Here is a 19,657-nt window from a genome sequence, read left to right as displayed (position 1 = left end):
TATTTTTACAAGCCTGTGCAGTAGGGAAATTTTATTGTGGTAATGAACTGTGCTATTTTAGAACTTCTTTTTATAATAACATCACCTTAAATTAATTAGCATAGTGCAAATGCAACTTTTTTACTATGTCAAAAGCTGTGTGTCTCTGGGAGTTAATATTCCACTTATGACCATATTCCATATGCACTATCTATTCTACATACTAGCAATGAACTGCTGCTCAGACTATGCGTTACTGGTAGTGCAAATAAAGGTGTTAAATCCAAAATACTGTAGAAATGTTCAGTCTTCTAGGATAACTTGTAAAATGAATAAGAATTTAAAAGTAAAATGTGACTACAGAACTGTTTGCTATTTCATCAGCCTAAACCTTTGTGTTAGTACATAGAGTTGCTAACGAGGTAATTGTAAACCAGGCCAGTGCTTTTAAATTAAATTAAAACTGTATAAATGGTCACCAGAATAAAATAAATTTGCACCAGTCACACTCAGAGTGATTGTCCTTAGATGCTGAAGGATGTACAGTGATGGAAAAATACGCATTGTTCAGTGCTTTGTTTAACACGTTTGCTTTTTTCCTCACAGTACAGTGCTGTGGATACAAATCCTTTATCTGTGTATATTATGCAACCCATCTGGAACAAAATTATTAAGGTAAGAATTGTACTTAATAGAAATATCACATGATAATGTAAGAATTTGTTTTAAATACAGCATGTATTTTCATTTAAAAATACGTATTGGTTAACAAAGTTGAAATTAAGACATCTGTATAAAAGAAAACAAATGTTACAGGATATATAGCTATATTTAAGATGAGTATGGTTGGATTTTTAGGGTTTGGGGTTTTTTTTAGAAAAACAAGGGTTGGGTTTTTTTTCTGATCTCTACACAAAAGGCATCCATTTCTTTTTTACATCTTTCATTATTACATCTTTCATTAAACAGCTTTGCAGACATTGAAGGGTTTACTTAGCACAAATTATTTTTGTGCAGCATATGCCGCCTAACAACAGCATGTCTTTATCTCTGTGCTGTGCACATGATTTTATGCAAGTGCTGTCTCATTTTCTCCCAAGGGTACTTGCTCGAGGGAGCGAGGCATTTCTCTAAGAAGCTGAAAATGAGAGCGGTTACCATGATCACCATAACGATTGGAAGATGGCATCTCTTGAATGCATTATGATCTGCAGGTTTTAAAAATAAAACCACTCACAATTAGTTTTGCTGTTGTTGGCAAAAAAAAAAAAAAAAGGCTGTATGTCAAATAAATTTGAATTTTATTGATCTCCAAAGAAGCAATGATTTCTGCATCTGCAGAAAATGGAAATCTTTAGATTGGAGCAGACTGGGAAACAGACCTTTATACAAACAAAAGAGGATGAATGTGGTCAGAGTGCTATTGGATCTGCCATCTGTGTGTTCTGTAATTCAGGTATTGCTTATGCTTGATATAGCAGAAAAATCATAATCTCTCATTCATAACCTCAATGTAATTTCATGAAAGTGTTTATCATAGAACCATAGAATAGTTTGGGTTGGAAGAGACTCTTAAAGGTCATCTAGTTTAGTCCCCCTACATCTTCAACTAGATCATCTTCAACTAGATTTAACTTCAGAATTAAAAAACAACCTGAACATGGTATGAGAAAAAAAGCAGTTTGAAGATGGGAAACTGAATTCAATAATTCAGTTCAGAAACTCTGTTTCGGTTCCCATCACAACATCGAGAAAAACAAGGAGGCAGAAAAGCCCCCCCAGCGCTCTGGAGTCCTGAGTGGGAGATGAGCAGAGGCTTTACTGTGCACTTGCACTTTGGTTTAGGAGATCCACGGATGTTCATGTGCAGTCATTGAAGGGAGAGTATTATCAGGAAAAAAACTTCCTTTGGAAAGTTTTTCCATATTTTTTTTCTAATGATTCTTTAAATTAATGATCTGTTTTAAACCTCCTTAACATTTAGCTGAGCATGATTTTGTTTACTCCTTGCTGGAGGAAAACCCAAACCATAGCACAGGATTGAAAACCTATTCCAAAAACTGGGAGATCTGAGTACAGAACCAAAGACTGTAGCGGGTGCTGTCTGTACTTCAGCATTTTGTTCAGTTTGAGCCCTGAAGATAGAGCAACGAATATTCTGCTTTGCCTTCTGGTGCAAGAGCATTTCAGGATAATTCTCAGTGATGCATCACAAGGAATTAAAGGGAAGTTATATTGCTCTTAGCTTTTGTAGAAGTGGTCATTCTAATGTTAAAAGATACTGCCAGGTAAAATCAGAGTCCTGTAGAGGAGCTGGGAATGCAGAGGAGAAAGCAATATGTATGTAATGGGAGATTGCAGTAGAGTCCTCTTGGTTGATCCTAGAGGTAAAAATGAGAACTGAGGGAGCACCAAAATTCTTGGCCAAAATTTAACTGTTTGTAAAATATTAGTAGGAACTGAGGTTGCTAGAATCGTGTTCCTGGCTAGGTGCTGAATCCAGGTGTGGCACTAACTATTGCCTCAGACTCAGTCCAAGAAAATTCTGCTCGTATCTTCACCAAAAAATACCTTTTTTTCTCTTGAATTATGAGTAAAATAGTGTTATCATAATAAATGTGATCAAGTCTTATTGTTTGAAGGAGAAGCTTTGAATGCATTTACTCGTAATTGATTTTTTTGTAGATTGTGCCTGTTGTATGAATTATAACTGGGATATGAATGTGATCTAGAATATCAAACTCAGTGATCTAGCATATAATATTGAATTTACATTTTACAGTAGATCACCTTATTTCTATTTAAATAGAACAGTGTACCGCAATAGGAAGATATAGTAAAGCTGGGATAATTTTTTAAGAAGAAGAAATATTGCATATAACCCGGTCATTCAAAATTGAACAGTGCAAGCGTGCTTCTTGATGACAGGCAGAAGTAATTTCTCTCAGTTCAGACATCCTAATACATCAGTTTGCATAAAATGGCAGACAGATATGAATTGATAATTTTTTAGTTTCTAATCTGGTGAAAATAAGCATTCCACATGGACTATTTTTAACAGATTCTAGAGGACTTTAAAAAACTCCAAATAACACACACTTTCACAGAGCCAAGCAAATGGAAAAACCCTATGAGAACAGAGGCTTGGGATTTAGGTCTGACCTTTCATATGTTAATTTAGTCCTAATGGCAACACAAGTTCCTCTGTATTCTGTAACACAGAATTCATTGTAAGATGTGTTTCTTATGTTGTAAGAAATTAAGGAGAGCCTAACATTAGAGAATATGTGGGAATTTGTGAGCTGGGATATCAACATGCGTAAGAACTGAAAACATATTGTCATAATCCAGCATATTTACCTGTGGTGGGAACGTTAGGAAAGCAAAGAATTTGTGCATTTAGGTTAAAAATTCACCTGGGAATCCTGAGGATTACCTTCTTCTCTTTCCTCTTCCAAGAATGTATTTCTTATGCACTGTATGTATCATGTGCCTGTGTCAATTTGTGTGTGGTTTTTGGATGTACGTACTTCAGAAACCTGTTGAAGTTGGTGTTAAAACAGAAGGGTAAAGTTTCATGCCTGGTATCTATAATGGGCTTGAAGTACCCTAAGATACTCCTGTCTGTGGCAACTTTTCCACATTGCATGTAACTACTCTATAGTTTCATATTGGTGTTACCATAACAACTAACTTTCCATCTTATTTTAAAATATTCTGATTATGCAGCTCTATATATTTCTTCTTAAATAAGTAATTAATCCAATGCTCAGTCCTTCTGCCTTTAATTAAGATTTGTATTTTATAATAAAGCGCAATCATGTGCTCTCTGACAGATAATAATGGAGAGTATTACTTAGCTACTACATGAACTGAATATTCCTTCTCTATTTGTATTCATGAGAGATCGCATTTGTGCAGGACAATGAGAGGAAAAGGAGGAAATCCCGCTGGGATACACAGGTGTATGCCAGCCCCATTGAAGTCAATTAACCCCCCTAGCTGCCTTTATGAACTTTGATTTTATCACTAGAATTGGACATGAGTAGAATTTTAGTGGTCTCAAGTGACTTAGGAACATTTCAAGTTTGAACAGAGCTTTATATAAATATGTGTACATTACTGTTTATTATCCAAATAGTTGATATATCAAAACATTGGCTGTTTGTATTAAGGCTTTTAGCATGTATGCCTGTAGACCCCTTAAAACAGAAATCAGTTAGTATTTTGTGGAACTAAAAGTTTTTTGAAAGGTTCAAGCATACAATGGTTTTGCCAGAGAGCAGACATGAACATAGGAAGTTCCATCTTAACATGAGGAGGAACTTCTTTACTTTGAGGGTAGTGGAGCACTGGCACAGGCTGCCCAGAGAGGTTGTGGAGTCTCCCACTCTGGAGACATTCAAAACCCTCCTGGACGCCGTCCTGTGCAACCTGCTGTAGGTGACCCTGCTCTGGCAGGGGTTTGGACTAGATGATCTCCAGAGGTCCCTTCCAACCCTGACCATTCTGTGATTCTCCCCAGTGTCTCATCCAGTTGTATTAATCACGCAGCACATTGGTGTATTGGACTTCTACTCTCTGTTGATTCGATAATAAAGATTGCAATCTATTCTTCTATAGGATACTAGTAAATTCAGGCTGTGTTTTTCCAATGTGTGTAATAAGTTAATCTTTAACACCCTGTAATTTTTGAATTGTGAAATAGGGTGATGGTAGCCTAATGCCAACCAAAAGAATAAGGGGCATTAAATATAGCAAAAGGGATTTTGCAACTGGAATGCTTTCCAAATACTGAGACAGGTTTGGTAAGGATCTGTCCTGGTTTGAGTAATTTCTCTTCTAATACTTGGGAAGACTGTACTTTTAGAAGACCCTGCTGACTGAATTTGTGAAAATATTTAGTTTATAGCCAGCAAGGTCTGTGTTTTCGAGCTCACCAGGTGCAGGGATGAGGAGGAGCGAAACCCGGGCACTTGACCCAAGCTGGACAACAGGATTATTTCGTACCATCGACACCACATTCACTATAAATCAGAAAGTTTGCTGCAAAGTTCTCTCTCTCCTTTGATGGCTGCCATCCTGAGAACTATGTGCCCTGGTGCCGGACTCCTGAGGCCTTTCCTTTCTCCTGAAGCTGTAGCGCTCACAGTGTCTGACATTTGCTGTCCACTGCTGGGAGTGCACAGCTTCCTACTGATAGAATGGGCTGAGCATAATCTTTGCACATTCTGTATTGGTATTGGGATCAATATTGGTTCTTTAGTGCTATTCATGTTAATTATCTAATCTTACTCTGTTAAATCTGTTCATACTTCAGCTCCCAGGTTTCCTTGTTTTTCTCGATTCCCTTTCCTGGGTGGGGAGGTGATTGTCTAAACGACAATAAATTCTTATGGGTCTCTAAAACTTTAACAGGATCAAAAGAGTATGCTTCGGGGTTTAACTGCAGGAGAGGCTGTTTTCCTGAGGATTGGTCTCCTGTAACTATTTTTCAAGGTGTGTCTGCTAGCCAAAGGGATTGCAAGTATAGCAACGTGCTTTGATGGTTTCCTTCTTGAAAAACATGTTACCAAGAAAGTGAGTTAAAATAGTGTCTTCATTTTTGCACTGTATAAGCATAAATTATTTTCTGTAATAACTTAATAATGACATTATGACCATTGAGAATGATGAACCTAATTAGAAACCAGACATTTATTGCACCCCACTTTATTTAATAATCAACAATTACTATGAATCAGACAGGAGAAATCAGTCATTTTGAAACAATATGTTGGTTGGCGCCTGTAGATCCATGTAAACAAGCCATCCATAGGTTGTCTTAATGCACTATTTTGATCTATGTTTTAGATTAAAAGAGACCAATCTAGAATTTCTTCAGCTTCTGTCCTCCTTCTTTCATGTAAGGTCATAGACATCAGACAAATTCCACAGCAGGCGATTAATACCAGGCCTCCATCTTACTGAGTTTCTGAATCCCTGGGTGGCAAAATTAGGAGATGTACCACTGTCGCTGCATGCTGAGCGTGCGGTCAACTTAGCAAGAGGGGACCATGCAGAGAAGGGTTCCTCCTCAGGTGTTCTCCTAAAGGAGCTTCAGGGAATATTTGCTGTCACTTGTTCTCAGGGATTTAGAATGTATCATTCAGAATGATAGATATGTTAAAATTTTTTTATTGTAGCTGTGTGTATTCCCTGATGTATTTTAAGCACTGTGAGAGCTGACACACAGTATTTTAACATTAGTGATAAAATCCGGGTCATAAGGAAAGCAACTGTCAGGTATTTTCCCCAATGTTATTAAAGAAAACATCTAAGAGTTATAACTGGAAAGTATTCAGGAGTTTTCATCTGATTTTTGAAAGTTTACCGTGTACACTCTACAACAGCAGTTGCTCAGTTTCTCCTGAATATTATTAATCGTTCTATAGCAGAAAAAGAGGATCTAGTCTGGATAATCAACGAGTCTGAGCATTCAAATTTGATATGCAATTTTTTCATGTAGTAATATAATAGATGAAATGTAAGGATGTATTTACATTAATATGTATTCATCTGTCTGTCCATCTAGCTAGTCCAAATAAATTAACCAAACACTTGATTTTAAAACTATTACTAGTATCTGAAATTGTTTTCTTCTTTTTCTTTAATATTGTTTTGTAATATTTTGTAGTGTCACAGTACTTTATGTACATTTTCAGTCCTTAAACACTCCAAAGAATTTGATTATAAGCCTCCAATATTTTTATATTTTGAACATATTGATACTGTGTCTGAGTGATGGTAGTGGTGGATACTTAGTATTTCTGCAAATATATACTGTCTAAAAACCATGTAGAAAGCTGTGTATGCTATTTCTGAAAATATTCTGGAGAAACTGTGTTACTTGGGAAGAGTCTTTGTAATATGTGTCTGAAGAGGGAGACCCTGCAGAAAGTTAATATCTAGAGAAGTAGGGAGCTGCTTGTAACAGGGAGATCTTCTGAATCTATAAGTGTAATGCACTTGGTGTCTGATTTCGTTAATATTTTGAGTTGGAAATTATAGACATATTTTAGAAGAGGAAATTTCCTTGTTATAGCGTGGGAATAGAATTCTTAAAAAGAACCTGCCACGTGGATGCTGAATTACCACACTGGGGTGCTGCAGTCTTCTTTCAGTTGTGATACACACAATCATAAGAAGCTTTCCTTGGTGGCTGGGAAAATGAGGATAATGTATAACATAAGAAATACGAGATTTTTAAATGACATTTTTACTGCAGTCACAAAGGTCAGACAAAATTACATTTGAAAATAAATTTCAGAAATGAAAACTGTATTTTAATTTGAAAATGGGAAAATACGCACAAAACTGAACATTGCTGATGTCATATGCAGACTTCTACTTTCCTGATAAGAAATATAAACTATTTAATTAAAATAAGACTTACAATTTGAAATATAATTTTTCTTATTTTTTTTTCTTTCTTTTTTAACAGATAGTGCCTTTGTGGATTGCACCCAACCTGTTAACATTCTCTGGATTTGTCATGATTTTAGTTAATTATTTTCTAATATCTTTTTATGACTGGGACTACACTGCCTCAGGTAAATATCCTCATGTTGTAATTTTTCAGAATTAGTGAGCTGCTTATGTCATACTTCTGAATGATGCAGGGAGGTATCAGATACATGAATCTTCTGCTCGTTCTCTTAATGAGGCTTCATGTACATATAGGAGGATCTGACCTCACACGTGGCATTATAAATTTAGATCATTTTGTTGAAAAACCTTATTTAATTTCATCCCTAAGTATGGGTTTCAGCATGTGCTGCTTGAATTCTATGATAATATCTCATTTTAGTTAAAGTGTATTCCAGGATTTAAATACACAGCCAAAACCGACCCTAATGTTCTCCATAAAATTTTCATCGGTTTCACATTTCCCAGTACCTAAATGAGTTAATTCCCCTTTCATTTCTTCATACCCCCTGACATTCAAGACTGCTTCTAGACAAAGAAGAAATTGTTTTTAAATAAATGTCTCTTGAAATTATGACTTTCAAAGTCCAAGTCCGTATTTGCTCCTCATGGCAGACCAAGTCAAAAACTTTTTGGAGCTGATTGCTCCTCAACGTAGGGCACATTCTGTTCTGGACTTCTCAGACTAGCTGTTGGAGCCTAGAGTAAGTAGTAAACATCTCCCAGGTGATTAATATATAAAAAACTTTGCTTTTCTTTAAACTAGGAAATTTGGTGAAGGCTTAACACTTTTATTTCCTGAAACAATTAAGTTTGGGGTTTTTTGCTGCCTTTAGTTTCTTATGCCCGTGGTTAGATTCAAAAGGTACCCTTTGGCATGACCTGTTTGTGCATTTATCACAACAGTTCTAGAGGCAGGGATACTTGTTCATGGTTTTGGTTCAAAAGTTGTCCAGTATGAGCATGTAAGTTTTCAGGACCAGCATGTTATGCGGTTATTTGGCCTCATCCTTAAACACTTGGTTTTTATCAATGCAGCTGATATTTACTAAGTTCTGTAATAAAAGAGCATCCAGCACAGAGCTTTTAATGGGGTAATTTTATCTTGACACATTCCCAGTAGATAGGCACTGAACTTGAAGACATTTGAAATGGTGATGAAGTCTGTTAGAGTTGAGACCCCTATGTGTAGTTTGCAAGCCTCTTCTCGATTTCACACAAGAACAGTTCCCATCATTTCTCAATTGATTGAAAACGTTCATGCAACCTAACGAGCCTTTTGAGTATAGTATATCAATCCCATACCTAGGATCAGAAATAAAAGACTTAATTTCCTGGACAGCTGGTTTTCATTCTACAGTTTGAAAATTTGCAGCTAGGAGTCAGGAATTGCTGTCTTTTCTTTCAGAGGGGCAAGATGAGACATTGAGACAAAGGTGGTCAGGGGACTGCTTTAGGTACTGGCATCTCCCCGCTCAGCGAGGACATGCCTCTGTGTGCAGGTCTTCCCTGTGTTCCGTGCCAAATGCCAGAAATATGAGAGGGCTTTGCATGTACAGTTGTTTAGTGCCGGTGTAGTCCTTATTGGATCATGTTTTAAGTTAAATAGGACGCTCTTTGGAAAAAGGATTGATTTCTTTAAAAAAGCAACAGTAACTGTGGGTTATTGCTACCAGCAGAGCAATAACAGAACTCTGGGTTCTGCCCAATTCAGTTTTCTTTTCCTTTTTTCTTCAAGGAAAAAAAAGGGGTGCTAATATTTGTCCTAGCCAAAGGAAAAATAATTCCTTTTTGGATCTGTATGGTAAAAGTGCTATACAAACCCCACGTTGGCACTAATAATAATGATCAGGCTTGAAAACGACATTTTTTTGTCTTTATACATCACATAAACATTAACTAATTTGTTGATGGACAATCTTCCCATGACCTGTGAAAATTTTTGCCCAGTTACTATCATTATCTTGTGCAATGCTAGGGTCATTTCAGGACCAAACCCCCTTTACCTTATCTTCTATCCTTTATGGTATAAACACATTCAAGCCTGCTTATTGCTTCTTTGATAGGGCTCACTAATGACTTAAGGTCAAAACCAACTATTTCAATCCGTTTGATGTAGTGGGCTAATCAGTGGCAGCTTGTTCATATGTATATGCATATCTGGGTGGATTCCTTTGATGTTAACCACTGTTACACTGACTCACTACCCAATTTATTTCAGGTACCAGTCCTGGACTTGTTCCCACCTGGGTGTGGCTGTTCAGTGCTTTTACCACCTTTTGTGCTTACGCTTTAGGTAAAGTCCGATAAAATCATTTATGTGTCTGACGTCTTCATATAGTTTTATCTACTGGTTCACTAGTGCTGATATTGAGATGAAGAGGCATCATGGATAAATTATTGATGTCTCGCCAAAACAGTTCTCTGAGATTAAAAAACCAAAAAAAAACCCCAAAACATCCATAAGACTTAAAAAAACCCGAACAGCAGCATTTTAAATTATATATTAGAGGCTCTATGACTGTAGCTCTTATCCCTCTTGAAAGTTCAAATTGTTTTAGAGGGACAATGGAAATCCTTATGTAGCAGCAGTCATTGCTGTTGGATTTCATAAAAATCCTTGGCCCCCAGTGATGACATTCTGAGAAGCTCCCTGACAAGGGCATTAGCAGAGGGTGCTTTCAAAGACAGGCAAAATAAAGGGCAAAGCAGAGAAAAAGGAAAATGAGTGTAGCAGTGTGTTTTACACTGTTAGGCACTTCAGTGCTTATGGTGCGTGTCAGGAGAGATGGTGTGAATATGGTGACAGGCCTGAGCTTCTTATGAAGTATCTTTTTTTTTTTCTTTTCTGTTGTTTTTCTCCTGTGATACTTACACCTCAGTTTCAGTTTCATGTTTCATTTTTATTTTTTATGTCACACCATGACTGTATTTTTAGGTACCTTGCACCATGCTGTGCGGTGGTGTGAAGACATAGGCCTGAACTGATGCAGATCTGGGAGTGAGATCCACATTAGCACGGCTTTTTTTTGCTTTCTCTTCCAAAGCAAACTCATTCCAAACCAGTCTCTCCACAACGTGGTGCAACAGAGTTAATTTTTGGGGGGACTCAAGGTAGTATATTTACAAGGACTGCACGGTGCTGTGTAAATGTGCCCTCTCTTTGGAGCTGGTTCTTATGAGGCCCTGCACTGCAGAGTGCAGCCATGCATTTGTGTGCCATACTTAAGATACCCAGGCTGTACATAAATGTGTTCTACATGTACACTGCAGCGTTGTGCAAAGATGCTGGACACTTTTGGTATCAGACCCAAGCATGTAGAGCCATCTAGATTCAACTGGAGGTATCCCCTTGTGCAGACATCTCCCTCTGCACTGTAAACGCCTTGGCATTTGTACCATAAAAATCACTGGGACAACCGTCCCTTGAAGCTGACTACCAGTCAGATTTCCCTGATAGCTCTCTATAATCATTAGCAGAAGCAGCAGTTTCTTTTGTGAAAACCATTCTTTATGTAATTGCATGGAATTTAATGAAGTGGCTATTGTTTCATAAATAGGAATTACATATTGGAGCTGTTAGTGTATGACATCCCAGAAAGCTCATTGGCAATTCAGCTTCTGAGATTCTTAATGTAGATGTTATTTGCCAGTGAGACCTATACTTCCTAACATTTGGAAGACAACGGATATGATGTTGACAGGCTAAGCTATAATGAACTGATGTATATGTAGATTTTTGTGTGTGCTGTCCAAGCCACTTAATGAAATATTTAGTCTCAGACTTAATTCTGCATGGCCACAGTTTTCCCTTTGGAAGACTGCAAAGAGCCATAATAACTGACCAAATATGCAGCTTTAATCTCTCTCAGCTTCTTTTTAAAGATGCAGTTACTCTCTCCAAATTCCCTAGCATGCTACTCTTTTCCCCCCCTTTGTTAAGGTGGTTTGCTGTCTTTTCCCTTTCTGTAAAACAGAATGCTTTTTGCTGTTATTTTGAATTCCACTATTTAAAAGTTACATAAACTTTAATAAAACTGAAGAGTTATGAACCTTCATGAGACAAAATCATAGTATAAGAATTCTAAAACAATGGAAGTGTGGGACAATGTATGTCCACTATTGAACATACACCATTGTTGATGTGAATGATTTCAAACTGAAACCTAAAACAGAAAATATTTTCCATCTCTGAAAAAGCTAGGGAAACCACATGGAAAAAGCGTGTAAAGATTTGTGAAAATCCAATTTTACGTATGTGTTATACAGTTCCTGTATTTTTCCCCATGCCAATTATAAGTACTGTATTTCATGACTCATTATAAGCCTAACTCTTTTTAGTAAAACTAAAGTTCCTGCAAAATGAAACCCACTGTGATGTACATATTTTAGTATCCAATGTGAATATTCTTTTGTGACAGCCTAAAATAATTTACGAATAGACCAATCTTCGTCTTTTTAATTTTTAAAAAGTATTACCCCGTAACAGAATTCTCTCTGATTTGTGATAGAAGTTCTTGAAATACAGAAGACCATAAACTGTTTAGGGATGTTCTCATACCTATGTGCTAGTTAAGTTTCAAAAGCATCCTTTCACAGACTAAAGAATTTCTACATTTATAGCAACCCTATTCAAGTAACCTCAAGGTTACAGTGTTTTCTTTCTGCACATTTCTGTAAGAGGCTGACAATTCAATGGTAATGTTACTGGGGAGAGAATGTGGCTCTAGAAGGGGGCAAGACATATTTGAAATCCTCTATGAGATCTTTAGTTTTTTAGAGTTGTGAGAACTGTCTCAAGAGGTTTGTATTTGAGCAGAGGATATCTCACAGCTGTTTAGGTATTACAATAAGGAGATAGTCTAAAATCTGTACAAAATGAAATCCCATGTTTTCCTGGTTTAGATCCCTGAAGTATATTTACATTAAACAAAACTCAGAGTACTGCCAAATAATCTGGAGAAGTAAGTAGCATATGATCTATAGCAGCTGTGGAGTCTTTGGTCTCACTCTGCTGAATTGTCTCTTCACTCAGTTTTGGGTTACTAATGCTATCAATGGCTAATAATTGTTAGCTATAGTACCATCCAAGTAACATTAAAAAAAAGTCTTCTCCATGTTATTTTGAGAATCAGGATACCAATAAGTAATCTGTAAGGTTTTTTTTCTGTGTATTTTTCCTGAGAGGTTCATCCTGTATATTTACACTTAACTTTAAGAGGAAAGTATTCCTAAAAGCCTCACCAGCACAATCTCAGAGAAAAGACTGAGGGTATGGTTTGACAATACAACGAAGAAAGGTTACAGCTGCTAGACCCCCTTCCTCCTCCTCCTTCTCCCTGCATTCACCACCCCTCCCTTGTGCCTTCTCCCTTGCTTTTTGTACCATTCACAGCACCAATTCTGTTCATTGACCCGGAAGAAAACATAATGTTTGCTGTCTTTCCACCAGCTGAGCAGGCTGCAGGTCCTCCCCTGTTCAACAGCAGCGAACTCTCAGATCGCCTCAAACTGTATTGTCCAACTGCATCCTCAGAGTGAGATTCAGTGCAGTGTTTGGATATCTTTCAAGCACTTCAGTGTTAAAAGCGATGAACTCATAACTCACCTTAACAGTAAGGTATTCTTGTCTCCGAAGATTTCAACCAAAAGACTTTAAAATATCTTATGTTGGCACACACACAAATTTTGTGAAATTTGCTCCTTGAGGTTGCCATTTAACTGTTAGTCATTGAAGCAGTTAGTGTTAGGCAACCTAAATGCCTTCATGAATCTATGCCACAAGCAATCTTTTTGAGTCTGAAGTCTCAGAGGGTCCACAACACCACTGGATGGGCGAGTAGCCCTGTAGACAATTTGCAGCACTTTCATTGAGAAACTGATCGCAGTAGTGTGCGTACGGCAGTAGTGAATTGTGTGTGAGGTAAGTGGCTCCTTTTGTTGGGCTCTAATTCTTTGTTTCTTTTCCTCTCCCAATCCTTCTAGACTCCATAGATGGGAAACATGCTCGAAGGACTCAGTCCAGTACTCCTCTGGGAGAATTATTTGACCATGGGCTAGATAGCTGGGCTACCTCCATTTTTGTGCTTTCTTTTTTTTCTGTCTGTTCCCGTGACAATGGGAAGACTGGAGTTTCTGTATATACAATGTATATATATTTAAGCATTGTCTTGTTTAACTTTATGTGTTCACACTGGGAAAAATATAACACAGGAGTCCTTTTTCTTCCCTGGGGATACGATATAAGCCAAGTGGTAAGTATTTATCATTCCTGTTTTGGTTTTATTTTTCTAGTTATGTTAGTGTTTTCATAATATTGCAGAAATAGAAAAATAGAGCTCAAGGCAAATGTATTTTGCCAAGAGTTTGAATGTGAAATAGCATAACCCTAAAAGTAATTCAAAAATCTTTCCTGCATTTGCAAAGAAGGGACGTTCTTGAGCAAATTGTCAGCATCAGAGATTCATTGCCTTGCAGGAAAAAAAAAAAAGGCTTGCAGCATGCCTAGAAGTCAGATAGTGCCTGTAAGAATGTCATTTAACAGCATTTGATTTGTGGTGTTAACAAAAATTATTATGCTATCTGAAGCCATAAGCAATTTTACCACCAACACTAGGTTCTGAGGCACAAAGTGAATTATTCCAAGTAGTGTTTATTAACAATAATTATACAATTATACCATACTAGACCTCAATTCTACCACCTCTTATATCAAATGTGGTCATGGAAATAGCGTTGTACCTATACGGTGAGCATTAACTGTTGTCAAGTGAGTTTACCCTTGAAAAAAAGTCAAAGTCATACCATTAGAGGTTTCCTCTCTGGGAATGGCATTCAGTAATGTGAATTACATATCAGCCAACAGCCAGTCCCCAGCTGAGTGCTTGACCGGCTTACAGTCCTGCCTTGAGGTGGACCTCTTCAGAAACGTGCCCAGGGCACCACAGTGAGTGGTGGCCTCAGTGCACAAATGGGCAGCAGCTGTAACAAGCTCATTGCGCTGCCAAGGGCCCAGCGCTGGGATTTCTGGGCTGGCCTATCTATTTCTTAGATAGCCAAGCTCTTGGGGCCTGAAGAGCAGAGTCCCAGTCTTCTTGAGCTTCCTGTCACAGGCATGAGATGAAAGGTACAGCCAAATATACATAATTGAAAAGAAGTTTGACAAATATTCAAATATGTGTTTTAATGGAAATATAGTATTTGAATTAATGGCTGCAGATGTATTGCTGTAAACATAATCAGAATCCAGTGGTTTGAGAACAACTCAGAGACGGTGGTCCAGCTGTGGTGCATCTGTTTTGTCCCCTAGAAAATAGATTCTGGGAGATGAAGTTGGCTCAGGACTAAGGCATTAGGCAGCCAGCTGGTCTGCAAGTTTCAGCCATGTCTGTGTAAGGCTTCTTAGTGAAGTTCTTCCAGCAGGAGAGGAATAGCTGTGTTCAAACCAATTTCACTTGTTGCTCAGATGATCACTGTAGATATCCATGTGAACGTTTAGAAAGATCTTTTGGATTGCTACAGCATCCAAACAGTATTAGTGGTTAAATCTGGGAGTAGGTATCAACTAGCAAAGCAGTACTGTTAACTCTGTCAGTGCCTTTTAGTGACCTGTGCTTCTGTCACTGCTTTCCCATCTGGGAACTGATGGAAGTAACATTTCCCTGCCTGACAGATGTGGTGAAGCTGAATTTCAGTAGAGTTTGTAAACTACTTTGATTCACTTGGATGCAAGGTGCTAACAAGTGCTATTTCCTGTTCCCTTCTGATACTGAATGGCTGTCCTGCATGCTTGCTTTTGAGTAACTTCTGTGATGATTTGCCTACAGTCAAAATGATAAGCATGTAAATGTAAGGAATTTTTGATGCTATATAGCTTAATTATCAACAGTGGTGGAAGACTGTACTATTGAACTGTCTGTAAGTCAGTTTTCCCACCTGTAAAAATTAGCTTTTGTAGTTGTGATTGCCTGTGAACAAAGACAAGACAGGATTTGTAGATCAAGGTAGTATTTTTTCCATTAGTGCAAACTACATTTCATGCACACCAGAAAGTATATAACGTATTTTTTTCCAGCTGTACTAGCTAGTCTAGTAAAAGATCTTAATTCCCCTACAAACATTGCCTTGCTTGTGTTTTGTAAGCCCATTCAGCAAATTTTGTATGATTTGTGCAGTACTAAAGGTAGCTTTTCATCTCCAGCTACTTGAAAGAGAGTATACTGATGACATTAGCAAGTGGCTGATGATGAGTAAGAAAGGTAACGCTCCCCTTGCTTTTTTTTCCCCACCCCTTCTCTGCCTGATATTCGCAGTCACAACTGGAGGCAGAGAGTGCAGAAGCACTCACAGGCTGCTTTGAGACTGGTTCCTGGCGTTTAGTCCACTATTTTCTCCGTGGCATTCCTAGCTGGATTGCTGTAGGAATGCGCGCCTCTGTTCTGTCTTCAATAATTTCACCAACAACATGATGCTATTGCGTTGGCATCTCAGACATTCAGGTGGTCTAGTCCCCTGCTTCTGCTCTTAAAATTTATGGTAGCCAGGAACTTGGGACTTCATTATCACTGCAAAGCTCAGGAAATACAGTAATTAGTACAAGTGTGCAAATAGATAACTGTTGACCTTAATGAAAACTGAACTGGCACGTAGCTCCCAGGACACTGCTGCTGAGTCAGCTCTGGTGTACAGAAACACAGACAGCCCTCTCGCTGCCTCTCTGTTAACTGTGGTATAAAAAGAGCTGCTGTTCCTCGTGAAAAAATACCTCATTATAAATAGACAAATTTGTGGGACTTACACAGATCACATTTTTCTGCAACTTGATGACTCATCAGAATTGGTAACCTAATTACGCTAGCTGGGCTGTAATTGGCACTCCAATTAGCTTTGATTACAGCAGACAGCCTTTTATAGGAAGCTGTGGTTTGTAAACTTGAAAAATAGCTGTAATGTGTCTGAGAGATGCTTGGTCAGAGGAGTCTTATGTTTGTAGATCCAGAATCAAGGGGGAGGCTTCTGCAGCAGTGAAAACTCTTCCCCTCTCTCCTCCCTCCAGCACAAGGAGCTATCTCCTGCTGGGCAGAAAAAGATGCAGGGAGAGGAGCCTCTTTACACCATAGCATCTTAGACAATTTCATACATTTTTGGGTAAGCATACCTATTAGAAACCCCAAAAGTCATGGGCTGAAAAGAAGGCTAAAAAAGAAATCTTTGCTGTGTTCGGTGAGAAATTCTCTTGGATGCATCTTGTGAAAGCAAACCCTTTTATTTTTGTCACAAGCCCAATCAAGAAAGCTAATATCTGCCAATTGAGTTTCTTGGAGCACAAAAAGACAAAGCTTTCCTGAGAAATTAAAATTTCAGGCTTCCTGCCATATGTTAATTTCCACAGACATTCTCTTGATTATTTAAAAAAAATCTATTTTGCTCCTGAAACATTTAATATTCCCTTAATGAAATATTCCCTTAATCCTGCTGTTGCTTTTCATAAGCCACTGCAGTTGAGTTCATAGTAGGGGAACAAAATGTTCATTTTTCCTTAACGTGATGTAGTGATACCTCTGTTTACATCGGTGATGCCTTAAGCTTAACATGAGGTACCCTTTATATTCTTAAATAAAAGTTTAAAAGTGAAAATAAGAGCTGCGTGAGAGCTAGAGAGACCCAGATGATTCCACGCTCCTTCCTCCCGCTCTCCCCAGACAAGAGGGCAAGCTCCAAAAAAGCACAAAATCACAAACAGCAAATATGAAAGGCAACAGGCAGCTCTCTCTGGCCCTGCCCTAGCCCTGTAAGGAGAGGATGACCAGAAATCCTATATGCAGTCATGGATGAAGGCATGGATGCTTGGACTGTAAGCCCCAGGTTTTCGGTTCGAGATGCTTTTCCAGCTGGTCGTGCCCGATGGCTTTGGAGGGTCCCACCTCAGCGCTCAAGAATACTCTGCCTGCCTTGAAACTCAGAATAAATGAAGTGTACGATACAAGTAGCAACTGAAACATTGTAGAACTTACTTTTCTCCTTCCTTTCGGTCAAAACTGGGAAAGGGTTTTTTTTGGATGCCATATACTAGTTTTTCTTTTGACAATCAGTTTACAAAACTCATGCTGAAAGATGTTTCATATGACCTTTTCCTGGGAAGTACTGTGGCAGCCGGTGTTTCAGGAACCAGCAGAGAAATCCCAAGCAATGCAAGTGCACATTACATCTTTAAAAAACTTCTGTCTCTCCTGAGGGGCAAAAAAAAAAAGTGTGTGTTAAAAAGAAAAATGAAGATGCAAACGTGTCATTCTTTGGTGATGTTACCAGGATTCAGAATCTTTTTTATTTTAGTTAAAAAGATATTAACTTTCAGAGTTTTTCTAAGAAAATTTGAGATGCCTGTGGAAAGCATAGCCTGTCTTGTGAAGAAATAATATTGCTTATTGTTTAGTTCCAAAGGCAGGAGCGCACTGGAATTGTTGAAGTAAAGGAAGGGATAGGGGTGTGGAAGCAGTGCTGGCCAGGCCATGGTGTCTGCTTCCAGCTGCCTCCCAACACAGCTGGAAACCAAACTCAGTACTCGGTTGTCTGAGGAAAACCCCATCATGTATCCATGTCAAATTTAAACAGAAGAACCTGCGGTGCACAGGCTCGTTCTGAAGCAGATTGCTTCATTCTTAACCACTTGATTATGATTCTACTCAAAACTTTCTTGGTTAATTAATCTTCCATGTGCCTTTAGCTGTTTGCGTATCACATACTGTGTGTCTAAATGCAAAATGACCTTTTTAAGACATGTGAAAAACTATTTTTATAGGCTAAATTTGCCACCTTTAACTAATTATAGAAAAAAAAATACTGAGAAAAAAATTGAAAAAGAAGAATTCCACATCACACTAAAGCTAACTCCTATTGAAATGACTTGTAGGACATGGTCAGTTTTTAATTTTTTAGGCAAGTGTCAGATTTATTTTCAGAGGAAAAAAGTGACCTTGCATTTTAAATTACTTTGCTCTCTAGATGTTCAGTTTGAGCATTGTGTTAATGGAAAGTATTTCAACACATTAACAATTAATGCTATTGGAATATGCTAGTGAAATTGAATATTACAGTAAAATAAATGGTGGTTTTGTAGAATCATAAAGAATTTAAAAACAGAGCCGGTATAGTTAAAAAAAAGATGAGAACCTGTGTAGTACATCATACAGCATACTCAATGTGCCTGTTTGTAAAACAAAAATGGTAAATCATTAGAGAGAAAAAAAATGTATGTACATACACACATAGTCTAGAACATTTTAGTCACAAAACTTACACCTGCAGTAGTGGAAAGACATGAAAGAGATGGTAATTTTAAAAAATCAAATATTTTAGAGAATAATTAAAAGGCTAAAAGCTAGGAGATTTTGAGGAGATATACTGCGTTATGGCTACATAGAATTGTCCCAATGCCACGTTAAAGAAGTAATATCATGATTTTACAGGGGGAGAAAGGTGACTGTTGTGATTTACAAAGCTGTGACAATATAGGGAGCCACTGCTTAAAAGCCATCTGTCCTGCTGTTCAGCCATAGGTTGCCGTATCAAAGGCTGCCATATCAATAGGCTGCCTACAAATTAACACCATGTCAGACTCTTTTCTGCATTGGGTACTATTGAATCCTCATAGATAAGGCCTTGGCAAGCCAAAAGTTTTCCTGGTCAGATGCTGCAGTGAGTTGGAATCCAAGATTGTAGACATCTGACAATAACTTGCTATACAATCCTTACTTGTGTTATTTAATTTGGACTTCTCATTTTACAGAAGGTTGTAATTATTTTTACTTGCTAAGGACTAGATTTATATCTGAAAAGTACTAAAGCCAGTCAATGCCAGAGACATGAATAAAAAACCTGGCTGTCTTTTCTTAAGTAGAATTATTCGATTCCAGTAAGGAACCCTGCTGTACCTTTTAATTATTATTTTTTTACCAGCAGTGCCTTTGAAAACAGTTGCAAGTTTATACAGCTGATTGACCTACTTAGCTTTTGTCTAATAATTTTGACAATCTTCAATTTTCTTCTAATATAGCTTAGCTTAAGAGACACAGACATTTTCTCGTCCTTCCAGATTTCTAAAGGAGGTCCTTGAGACTGCCTCAGTGTAGTCAAAAGAGGTTATTCTTACTGATTTCAGTGATACCAGGATCTCAGTTGCGAGTCCTTAAAAAACAATGCACCAAAAATTTGA

The 19,657-nt window shown here is 37.8% G+C and overlaps 1 protein-coding gene across 1 annotated transcript in view; it reads left to right on the top strand.

Annotated features, from left to right (window-relative positions):
- The first annotated feature begins 591 nt into the window (after nucleotides 1-591).
- The window catches only part of LOC104282979 (ethanolaminephosphotransferase 1-like), a 40,201-nt gene continuing 21,135 nt past the window's right edge, over nucleotides 592-19,657 (top strand). The window contains exons 1-4 of the mRNA XM_009881118.1: nucleotides 592-654; nucleotides 7,463-7,571; nucleotides 9,668-9,742; nucleotides 13,432-13,700. Of these exons, the coding sequence (XP_009879420.1) occupies nucleotides 625-654; nucleotides 7,463-7,571; nucleotides 9,668-9,742; nucleotides 13,432-13,700 (483 nt within the window). The 5' untranslated portion in view covers nucleotides 592-624. The remainder of the gene's footprint in view (nucleotides 655-7,462; nucleotides 7,572-9,667; nucleotides 9,743-13,431; nucleotides 13,701-19,657) is intronic.

Source organism: Charadrius vociferus, unplaced genomic scaffold, assembly GCF_000708025.1.
Source record: "Charadrius vociferus isolate BGI_N301 unplaced genomic scaffold, ASM70802v2 scaffold23, whole genome shotgun sequence".
Classification (NCBI taxonomy): domain Eukaryota; kingdom Metazoa; phylum Chordata; class Aves; order Charadriiformes; family Charadriidae; genus Charadrius; species Charadrius vociferus.
Note: the sequence above shows the minus strand (reverse complement) of the source record. Positions and strands in the feature narration are given on the sequence as shown.